Source organism: Falco naumanni, chromosome 2 (assembly GCF_017639655.2).
Source record: "Falco naumanni isolate bFalNau1 chromosome 2, bFalNau1.pat, whole genome shotgun sequence".
NCBI lineage: Eukaryota > Metazoa > Chordata > Aves > Falconiformes > Falconidae > Falco > Falco naumanni.
In genome coordinates, this window is record NC_054055.1 from 118,890,199 (window position 1) to 118,902,270 (window position 12,072).

A 12,072-nucleotide genomic window follows, 5' to 3' on the forward strand; every position below is an offset into this window, starting at 1 on the left:
ACACAAAGATGCTTTGGTCTTCTCATTACACCAGGAGAGTTTGACTTTTCCCTACTGCACTAATTTCCCAGAGTCTTTTTTTTCTGGTGAACTCTCCTATAATATTGAAACATCGAAGTATTTTATCTTCATTGAAAGTTCAGCCATTAAATCCCATTTTGGGTGAGATGACAATAGCCTCCCACTTAGTACTGAACACCAAGAAAAATAGCAATATCCCAGAAAGTGCAGTGACATACAGGAACTGAAGTGCAATTACTAGAGAGCTCACTTTATTTGCTTTTTTTGAATCACGCTGGCAAAAGAGGAGGCACAAAACTTCTATCAGTCTCACCGGAGAAACGATCAGACACCCAGACTACCCCGCCAAGCTGAACAAGCCAGAGAGCACCCGAGGTGCGTGGTGCCAGCTACACAGCACCTTAACCGCCAGGTGGTCAGAAAAGATGGGAAACTATTCACTCCAAGAAATATGGTTAAAGCAGAGCAACAGTAACTGAAAACAAAACCTGAAAAAATAGTACTTTTTTTTAAAAAAAAAAGAACGTGAAGCCCAGACAGTGTATGAGCTGTGCTTAAAGTGAAAGTGTTTGGACAGCACCTATCCCCATTTATCGTTCCCAAGGTTCATACTTTTTAAGATAGTTTCTGAAGACACTTATTTTGTAAGCTTTGAGTCTCCACGAAGGCATGCTAAAAAGCCCATCTCGGCCAGCTTACCAGCCACTGGTAATGTTATGCTTTTTCATCTCCAATTTTGAGAACATACCTGTCAAACATTTTTGAACACTACCTATGTTCCAGAATGTAACAAAAAGTTTATTCACACAACAACCATTTATACTTACAATCAATTCTTTTTACAGCAGACATAATGTACAAAACATTGCAACACGCGTAAGCCCTATCGCTATTATCAACTTCAACTCCAAAACATTTCAACTTCTTAACCCATAGGAATTAAATATATATATTTAAAAAACAAAACAAAAAAATCCACAGAGACAAAAGCAAGATATCCCATGTGGAAAACAGGCTTATGGTTATGTTTATTTCCAAATAACACCATCTTTTAAAGATGATATATCAAGTATTTTTCATTTGAAGAGAGGTATGGTATCTCTATTCCAGAAATAATTTGGATCAGAACCTTCTGCTAGAAAATCTAACTCCTTTCCTTGTGTTTGCACCCAAACTACAGCTACACACAATATAATTTGCTATTGTTCTTGAGACTTTGGTCAATCATGTTATCAGTACTCTGTTAATCCAAACATGAACTTAAGTTCTTCAGGGATGCTTTTCCATTTGAATTTCAAATAAAGCTGTTGTCTTACTCTTCTTTAAAAGACATGCAGTCATATGCAATCACAGTGTATTGTCTACAACGTTCAATACAACTATTTTTGTGAAGCTCTAAATGCTGTAAAGCTACCAAAGATCTTGAGAATAGAAAAGAACTTCCAGCATGAATGCTCACGCAGCAGCCATAATTACGCAGCCTATTTCAAAGGCAGCAAGGATTTTTCCCTTTCCAGGTTTCAAATACTAGTAGCCTTATCAGCTTCATTTTCCTCGAGCTAAGCACTTAAAAATGGCACTTCAAAGTATCTACTATTCTAATTATGAATTTATAATTGTTCTGTAATTCCTCTAAAGTTATTTCATTCCTCCCTACATCATCATCAGAACTAGTTTGGTGAACCTGCCCAAGACAAAAAGTAGAACTACTTCAGAAGTCAAATGAGATGCCCTACATACAATGCTGTTTTCAAGAACAAGTTGTTAAATCAGTATTGATCATTTGCAGGGAAAACAAATCCACTGCAGTACAGAGACTGCACAGTTTATCTAAACTGCTGTTTCACAGATGCTGTAACAGATTCTGTAGTTGCACCATCGGAGAATGTGTTTTCACTATGTGAAGTAGCAATGCAAGCGTACACTTCCCTAATAATCTGAGATGTTATTTAACCTCTTCAAAGCAAGCACTATAACTTACTCAGAAGCAGCGTAAAACTGCTGATTTAACTTCTGGTCATAAAAAAATCTAGCAAATGCTTTGACACCTCTTAGCATGCTTAATGTTTATTGGCACCCAGGAAAATAACCAAATTTGCATTAGCCTCCAGCTTCAAAATCTGTTAAGAGTTTTCTCCTTAGTTGTGTCCACTTCTCCAGCTTTCAAATTCAATGGCAGGATTCCCACAAAGCCTCAGAAACAGGTCTCTGAAATTGCACCCTGTGTACTTGCAAGAAAAGTCTGGTATTTATTAATGAGTTTTGACATTCTGCCAATTACAGGCCTAACTATCTTACTGTATGTACATATACAGACACTAGCATAAGCTTCAGAAATCAATGACTATAAAAAATATTTTTTTCATCTTATTCAGAGACAAGCCTTTGACCTGTTTACACAGTTACTCCTCAAAATTTTGTTCATAAGTTAACTTCAGTGCAATGACTTTAAGTACATAGTTACAAGAAGGCTCATTAAAATGCTAAGAGGTATTCATTTTTGTGCAGAAAAATCCAAAAATAAAGCTTTGATTCTGCTGTAACTTTTTAATTTGTGAAGTATTTGCTATACAGAAGCATTAAGTTTACCATGGATGGTATCTAGATTGGAGTAATTCACTTAATCTTGAAGTAAAAGCCCCCAAGGATTTTAGTTGATCATTGCCTTAGGTAAACTTCTTTCTAAATCAGAGAGCCAAGACAGCCACTTTTTATTCTTAAACGATTTTCAATGGCAACTTTAATTTAGCCTTTTTTACCTCTGACATAGACCAATATAAGCACTCTGCATTAAAACTCAAATCTTAAACAGTAGTACAGCATTGGGAAAAAAAGCAGCTCAAATACATTTTCCCCAGATTCAATATTTTCATTGTGTCGAGTCACAATATAAAAATGCCCCCCCCAAAAAAAGAAAAAACATCAGTTTCAAAAAGTTTATTCCTCCTCTTGTGTAAGTATAAACAATCTGAAAGTGATCAGCCAACGAAATGAACCGTAGGTACACGTTTAGTTTTCAGTGGTCACTACACATACCACTCCCTCCGAGATATTACCGATCCATCTATGTGAGAAACAAAGTCTTCTTCATTGTCATCGTAACATTCACCACCCATATACTTCATTCCCAATGTTCCACCTTCATAGTAATCCATTGGTCTTTCATAACGTTCCTGGTACCTGTTAATATTGTCTATATTGTTCCACTCAGGTTTTTCAGGGTCTTCTAAATAATCTTTAGATATTAAGCTGTTCATTGGATGCTTTATCTCTTTTTTTATACTGTCAGGGTAAGAATCCACATCATCTGACTGAAGAACATCTATTTGAGACTCTTTCTGCATATCTGATGGTGGAATGTAGTTCTTAGCAAAGTAGTCACCACGGAACGTCCGTCTTCTCCTATAGCAGATAATTCCGACCAGAACACTGACAAGTATGAGGAAGAGCGCCCCACCCACCGCACTACCGATGACGGTACCCCAAGTGTCTTCCTGCATGGCTGGCAAGGTTGATGATGGGAAATCTATTATTCTAGGTTCTGTTGCTAAACCTGTGATGCCATCAGTCGAAGGATGCCAGGGAACCGTGGGCAGTCGAGTGGTAGTAGTAGGAGGATCTAATGGAAAGAGCAAAGAAGTAGACAAGACACAGAAAAGGCACAGAATGTCAATGCAAGCTAAATCAGTTAAGGGTTTATAAGAAAGCAAAGTTGATGGGTATGTTCTACAAGAATAGTTTTTCATTCTCAAGTTCATGGCACTACAAAAAAAATCATACACTTCCCACAGGCTTTGAACGAGCTTTATACATGTGGTTTCGAGCTATACTGCAGCAGGATAGGCAGTATGGGGAGGAAATAAAGTATTTTTTAAAGTAGACATCTTGCCCTCCTCAAAGCAAGGTGATGCAGCTTTTCTGCTCAGATGTTGACTATTCATAGTTCATTTACTTCCCCCATGGAAGAATGCCACCTATTAGGAAAAATCCAAGCAGTCCTTCTATCTTTCCAGGCAGCAGTTAGAAATACTCGATCAAATTAATTGATTATGCCACAGAGTAAGTTATTCCACATCAAATTCCCACTTCAAAAATAGTTCAGGGCAGCAAGTGCAAGAATGAAAAACTATGAGTTGTGTGCTCAGTCAGCAGCACATGAACTACTGATTTTTAAGCTATTAAGCTATTCTCTCCAAAAACATTTGTTGCATTAATACAATTTACTCCGCTACACCTTGGGATTAGTTAAAGAAGCACAGTTAAAAATGGCATGTATTAATCTCAAAATAACACTTACGTTGAGCAAGGAGCTTTCAGGATTTTAAAATTAAAGGGAACATTTGAAGTAAAAATGATATCTAGGCATTGTCCTATAAGCAATTTGATCCCTCACGCAGAAAGAAATTTCCGTATCAATTTCTTAATATAAAATATAAACTGATTCACATCACGTTATGCAAGTAAACAACAGATTGCCAGATACCAAGCTTCTCCAGCACTCAGCTTTTTCCTTTGTTCTTTAGATCTACTGGAGATCACATCTGTATTGAAGACGGGGTTGCAAGTGATGGGCTGATGACACTGAGAAAGCCTCCTGAGATTATCCCAGTCAATCGCAATGTGACATGCAACTTCAGTTTCTATTTCTGTGCCACACTGAAACTGAATAAAACCGGCTTTTTGCCTCACCCAATGCAAGGTAATTTTCAAGTCAGTAAAGCAACAAACACTCAACACGTTACTATAGCTTGAATATTTTAGAGAGAATATTATATGGACGGCCAAGTAGCTCATTATGTCATTTAGTTAAAAGCCCATAAGCAAGATTCATGGAACTACTGCTACTGTATTGCAGAAGCACCCTAAATTTACCACCACAAAAAGCAAAATAGATAGAATTGGAGATTTGTCATGCTTCCAGTTATTTGACAAGTCATAACTTGAAAGATTCATAAATATATTTTTTAATTTTACTACTCAGACTGCCATACAATTCTCATACTACACAGAATTGCCACATTTGTCATGATCACTACAAATCATACTTCAGACTGCACCTCACTGCTGAACAGAACATTAAGCTTGACAGAAGTAAGGTTTTACACGGATTTTCAAAGCACAGAGTTATATTACTTGACTATGTAGAAGTGGTGATTTGTTAGGGAGCTATACATAAATGAAATTAATTTGACAGAAGACAGGAAACTGAACAAGGAAGATGCACTACCAAAATGAACAAGAGGAATTCAGATGATTTTAGTAACAAACAATTTAAAGCAAGTTTAATAATTTAACAAAGAAACAGAGATTATGGAATCCTAGTTTACCAGGGTTCCCACATCCCACAAAACCACAGGGCAAGAAGTTAAACTCAAAATCCTCTTCCTTGTAAATATATTTGCTTTAGACACAAGATTTGTTAGATTAAAATACAGTTTCAGGCAGTACCAGCAATATCTTCTTCCAGGCCGTATGTACTTTGGTTTTTTAGACTGGCTTTGTAATTGTTGATCTATTTCCCTCTGATAAAGAGGTCTTAAATCCCATCTTCCACATACACAATACAAAATACGCATTCCCAAGTACGTAGTATTTGCATCCTGGCATTTGCATTCAACCATCAAACACATGAAATAAACACAGTGACAATTACAGTCTATTATTAACATATTAAAATACAAGTGATTTGCAAAACACTTCCTTCAAAACTTCCATTTCATCCACCAGTTGTCAGGTAGTCCCAGTGCGTTATCTAAAAGCACTAATTAACATATTAATCTCAAATTCATTGCAAATGTAGCATCATTTCAGTGTTCATTTTGAAATAAATTCCTCGAATATATAACCATGAATACTTCTACTGTCTACTTGTGTCAGGACCTTTTATTGCTGAAGAATAATGAAATTAAAATAGTCCCTCCTTGTTTATAAGGCCAGTTACAACTAACAACATGTAAAGTTAACTTCTGATGTCACCCACCCAGAGCTTTCTGAAAGTAAAGCTAATTTGTTTTTTCTCTTCCCTGCACCCAAATAGAAAACAACATTAAAACCAGGAAAGCCAGAGTTTCTTACCTCCACTCCACATAATTTTGCATGTAAATCACACCTTAAATACTATCTCCAAATTAAGGAAATTCCACTCTTGTCTGTTGGTATGAAAGACTATTCTTTCATACCAACAAGCTCTTTAATTATAAGAGTTCACATTGTCACTGATATGTGGTTTTGAGTTCTCAATGCTTTCCACAGAACATCAAGCACACCACTTTAAGTCAATTGTTTTAAATGACTATTAAAAAACATTGATTTCCTACTGATTGTTTTTTCCTAGTTTCTTCCAAGGCCTTTGACAATCTTCTACCAAGAAAAGCAAGATTTACTCTTTACTTCAAATAAAACTAATACCTTCTCAAAGCACCATGGTCACTGTACACTGCTTAGTCTTCCCTCTATTACTTATTTCTCAGATGTTTCCCATGGAAGTCAGTACCAGCTTTCAAAAGCTTCTGGTATTTTTACTTTTCCCTCAAAGGACTATTCTTGATAGTTATCCCAGCTCTTACAATCCAAATAAATGTAGAAACTCTGCCCAAGATAAGTTAAGACATCCAACTACAAGGTATGTCTCACATCACCAAACACTACATCTTCACTCCTCAATCCCCCTGCAGTAAAGCCTTGTTCAAATATTCAGGACCCATCTTTGTTCCTATGGGAATTCCAAGCCAACATGAAGCCAAGTATCAGGGATGAATGGACAAAGAGATGGACGAATCATCCTTAGAACCACACCATTAGCTTCAAAATCTTAGGTTAAGTCCTGTCTTGGTGTGCTTACAAGCACACCATTGTAAAAATCAGCTAGAGAATCTATTTTTAAACTACAACCCACTTGGGATTCAGCCCACTTCAAAGTATTTCACAGGTCAAGGGACCACCTCTATAGTAATGAAGAAGAAAACTCAATAGTGGCACACACATCCTTTGGCTAAAACGTGTCATTTAAGCATTACAGAAACAAAGTTTTGGAAGGGAAGGTACCTTGGCTAGTAGTTGTGTATTAATACAAAGTAGTTCCAAAAGCCATGACAATGTCTAGTTCTCCCTATTGAAGACAAGACACAAAGCCTACACTATTCAAGCCCCACACTTCGACTCCCACAATCCTGTCTTTGCCTTCTGCAAGAGAAAGGCCTGCTATCAATGACTTAGAAAGCAGCAGTGAGTTGGCTTCACACAAATTACAAGATACTTCTCTGCAGTTCTCATTTTACCAAGTGAAAAGTGTCTGCCTGTACATGAACTATGTTTGCACAAAGACATATTTACCTCTGCTTCTTAACTTGCTGCTACTGCTGCATTTCCTTTAGATGCTAAATACCTAAAAATTCAAGTACTTCACAACTATGTAGCCAGGCATTATAAAAACAGCCCTTTCTTCCAACTGCTGAAAAGCTTATGGTGCAACAACCTTCTAACAGCAAGGAAGGTAGCCTTTCCATTGAAGAAGGCTTTCTTAACATCTGAGGTTTAATGATTTTTAGATTTATCACAGCTTCTCCAATCATTCCTACTCTAGAGGAGTTGAGTAGCGGTTACCAACACTGCATAACCTTCTCCCCACAGTGTCTTGTATACATGGGTTCTGCATTAGAATTGAACATTTTGCCTAGGAGTATCTTCAGTCTGTTCCCCTCATTTTGGCAGCATGATTGAAGAGTGGTTCAAGCCTCAAGGCAACTGACCATTTCTTTCATCAATCATCCTTTTTCCGAGTCCAGTGTACTTTTGCACTTTCCAGTTGGAATTTCCACACACCAGATAGAATATTTTGGCATTTTTTTGGACATGAGAAAACGTGTTATCGTAACCTCAAGCTTGCAAGGAATATTCAGGAATGATGTTCAAAGTTTGAAGCCTGCTATACCAGGCAGCACACAAGTCTGCAGTCAGGGGACTCCCTTTTCCATACAGCAGAAAAAGTGGGTTTTATCACTATCCCTAATACAGCTGCGTATTCACAGTGCTCTCAGAAAATAGGTCTATAAATGAAGAAACAAAAACAGAAGTGATGAGCAGCCTGTGCTCTGCTAATGCTGACAATATCCACTCTGCAAGAAGGTGACTGTTCTTAGAAGTCACATCTTCCTAGAATTGCTGCAACTGCTGGCTAAAACCAGGCTGGCTTTGCGTTTAACAAAAAGTCTCCTCCAAAGGCAGGCATTTAAAAAGATGACAGAGGAAGCAAGTCTATTTTTACCTTAGTATGAGTCTCACAGGTCACCTCTCTCTCACAAATAAAGGGGAAGCCTCAGTAAACAACATGAAGGTGAGGGAACACAGAGCCAAGAAAATAAAATTCAGTTCCTTGTGTAAAAAAACCCACCCCTGAGTAAATGTACATAGATGAAGTGCTTTACATATAGAGCTGACAACTTGTTTTGGAAAACCTGTTGCTGTAGGACCAAGTCAGAAATTTCAGCACTTGATCACCTCTGAACTCCATAAGGAGCACGACTTGCTTTTGCTGGACAAATATACATGCCAAGTTTAACTTTACATCACTGAACAAGTGAAGTGTGGACACCTGTGCCTTTAAAACCAGCATTAAAAAAGGCTCTAGCTTCAAACACCCTATATTTAATATTCCCCTACCTGTATAAAGCTGGATCATCTCCTGTAATAGGAAGCTGGTAAATCTACTATTTAGTCCCTTGTCAACTACTTAACTTATATTTCCTTATTCCACTTCAGGAATCTTAACATAAAGGTTAGGATCACAGAATTGATTAAAAATACAGCTTTATTTTTCAATAAAGCATGTTAGGACCAAAACCATTTTTTTGTTCATCTTACATTCCAATCCTACAACACATTCCAACTTACTAGCATTTTTTTTCCCTAGCAGTTAAAAATCTTTACAACTACCAGCATCATGACTGTTCAGAAACATCAACTTCATAAATCCTCTTTGACAGCTTCATAATTAACATTTGAAAGATGGTGTGATCATACAGCTTTGACTGCTATCTTCAAAGTTTCAGTTCACGTTTTTGCCATGTTTTAGACAGTGTAAAATAGGCAAAATAGAAACATTAACTGAGTTATGAAAAGTTAACTGAGCGATTCTTTTACAGTACAGCAGTGCCATGTTCACCATCACTAGTATCTAAGTATCTAGATAGTCTCTGCTCAGTGATGTCAAACATGAAGGTGGTAAGCAGTTTGACTTAAAAGTTTACTACTGCAGTCTCATTTTTCAATACTTCTGACACCAGTCTCCCACATTCCCCTCTGCAGGGTAACCTGAATGACAATTAAGATGGACATATTTGTTATTTCAGTCACTGATCCATCCTGCATAATTTTTAAGTAGGTGAAATGACCTTAAAGAGCCAGTCACACTGAAAAGTTATTCTTACAGTTACAATAAAATGTGCTTACTATTAATTTCTGAAAGTAATACAGGTACTATACTTCGATTGCCTCACCTATCTCATTTTAATCTGATCTCCTAAACACGTAAAGTCTATACCAAACCGATTAAAAGCACTATGTATTATCTTCTCCAGGCTATCTAAAAGCAGAGTGCTGGATGCTTGTTTCAGCATTAAACTGATGTCTACGACTTGCCTGAGCATTAGTTGTAGTGATACAGCACCAGATTTATTCTAAGTTGCCTAAAAATCACGTGTATTTTCTCAGATGTTGATCATGCTACATGCCAAAGTTACATTAAGTTCTTTAAAATTGAAATTAATGTCAGCTAAAGTATTTGTATTGCTGCACAAGCATGTATGTCTATTCTGCTTTTTCAAAAATTTGATTCATTTTAGGAAATATATGCGATTTTATAGTTAACCCAGTTTAGTCTGCTATTCTCAAACAAACTGAATGATAGCCTTATATTTTCATGTATGACAGCCAGGGTAAAAAGCATGAGTTGTAGTTACAGCACATCACATTCACAGAACTGACAACTTGAGAAGTGGTGGACTTCAACAAACTTCACCCCTCCTTACAGTTACATTGAGGCTCATAACAGAGCTATAAAAACATGTATCATTATTTTCTGAGTAAACGTATTTGAATATTACACTCCAAGAGAATATTTCATCCTATTTAATGATGGTATTTTTGTTGGACTTGATACAATGCAACAGTCTTTGTAATTTTTTTGAGACTGTCACACAGGCAGTTATTCTTCTCCATAAAGGAGGTATTAGAACCAAGCATCCAAAAGTAACTTCTCACAGAAATTATGTTCATACTGATTTGCAGCACTTGTCAGTTTTCAAAGCCAGAATTTTATATAATTCAACTGTTCACAAATAATTCCAATGTCTCAAACTATTTAGAAGTTCCCAGTTAACAAGGTCATAGACTAATCAGTTAAATAGAGCTTACTGGTTGTCCACAATACCCTGCAGTGCAGTTATGTCAGTCTGACAAACCCAATCCTTTTTTGTGAAGATGCAGATAACTGTCAAATATGAGTTCTAAAAGATGTGGTTTCAAACATGCTGTACCTTCAGTTTTATAATCTTAAGTTTTCATTCTCATCTCCACCCTTACGTGTTCATATGTAGTTTTAAATTCTTGCAAACAAGTCATCTATGTTTTTTTCCTTGAACTGCACAACATGCACTCTGACAATTCACATTGTGGAATAACTCATGTCAAGAACTTGCTAAAGAGCATCACCACCACCCAACATAATGAAGTTTTAATTTTCAAGTCTATTATCTTCCTTACAAAATGATAACACATTAGCACTTACTGATCAAGCTAGCTATTAGCTAATTTAGCTGATCTGTTATGGAAATCTGGAGTGCTTTTTCATTTGTATAGCACTATTCACACATACCCTACATCGTGCTGTTCTTTCACAAAGATGTCATAGTGAAACATTAATTATGTTGTGTTAATAGATATAAGGATGTTTTCCAGCAGTGGTGGTGCTAAAGAGACACACAAATTTACCACACTAAGATCAGCAAGAGTTCTGCATAAGATACTTTATAGTTACTGGATATATGCATCCTGAGAAAAGGAGACAATGAATAGCTGGAATACAACGCACACATACAGATCATAATCCTAACTTCTTTAAAGCAGAGCATCTTTGACATAACTAAACATAGTTGTTCCCCTCCCACTAATACGTCTTTTCCAATTTATTACAGGCAAGGCACAGGTTAATGTTATGCAGGTTAACATTGGAAAGAACCCCCAAACTTCATCTACCAAGAGAATATAATCATCTCAGAAGCACTATGTGAACTACCTCAACCTCAAGAACTTCCACTATACATTGCTGTTACTGAAGCCAGGTCAATCCCAAGTTTTATTGTAGCTCTCAAATCCATACTTTCAAAAGCTCTTCACACAACTGAAAGCTGTTAATATTTTATGCATCAACTGGCTCTTCAGTTTGCTATTTCAATCACTGACAAAAATTCCAACTTTTCAGCAAAGACTTACCTAATATGTAGATTGTCTTCTGATCACTTCTCTGACCAAGTGAATTAGTCACCTTACAGACGTAAGTCCCAGTGTAGTTGTAAGTCAATGGGCTGCTGAACTGCAGAGTATTGTTGACAGACAGCAAACCGTCAGGCCATTGCCCATCCAGCCTAAAACAGAGCAGTTATATTCCAACTGTCAATCTTTAGATTACAGTCTAACAGGTTTAAAATGCTATTTGCAATAGTTCAGAGAGTGAGCTTTTCCGTGCTCTGACATTGTCAATGGGCTTTCATTGGATATTCTCAGCATTCACTCAACATTCAGTGTTTAATTTCTGTTCCAAATCCTTTAAATGCCAAATCTGCTGGCACTAGCAAACTGCCTACAGATAATGCTTTCTTAGCTGTAGCAGTGTTATCACAAAAGAAATCGGGGGAACAATCCATCTGCAGCTCTAAAACCCAACAGTCAAACCAAGAAGCATTTAGACTGCTGTCAAGATTATCTGTCTGTTCTTTTGCATCCAGTCACAATAAGTATTTGTCAGTACATGCTTCATCTATAGGATGTTTCAACTGG

General features: G+C 36.9%; 1 protein-coding gene across 6 annotated transcripts in view; it reads right to left on the reverse strand.

Moving 5' to 3' along the window:
* NECTIN3 (nectin cell adhesion molecule 3) overlaps window positions 1-12,072 on the reverse strand; it is a 69,630-nt gene that overhangs the window by 19,198 nt on the left and 38,360 nt on the right. For 5 of the 6 annotated variants that reach the window (XM_040583076.1, XM_040583075.1, XM_040583074.1 and 2 more), the window contains exon 5: window positions 11,509-11,660. In XM_040583076.1, coding sequence (XP_040439010.1) covers window positions 11,509-11,660 — 152 coding nt within the window. Of the gene's footprint in view, window positions 1-798; window positions 3,641-11,508; window positions 11,661-12,072 lie in introns of those variants that run through there. The other variant, XM_040583073.1, reaches the window with a different exon arrangement.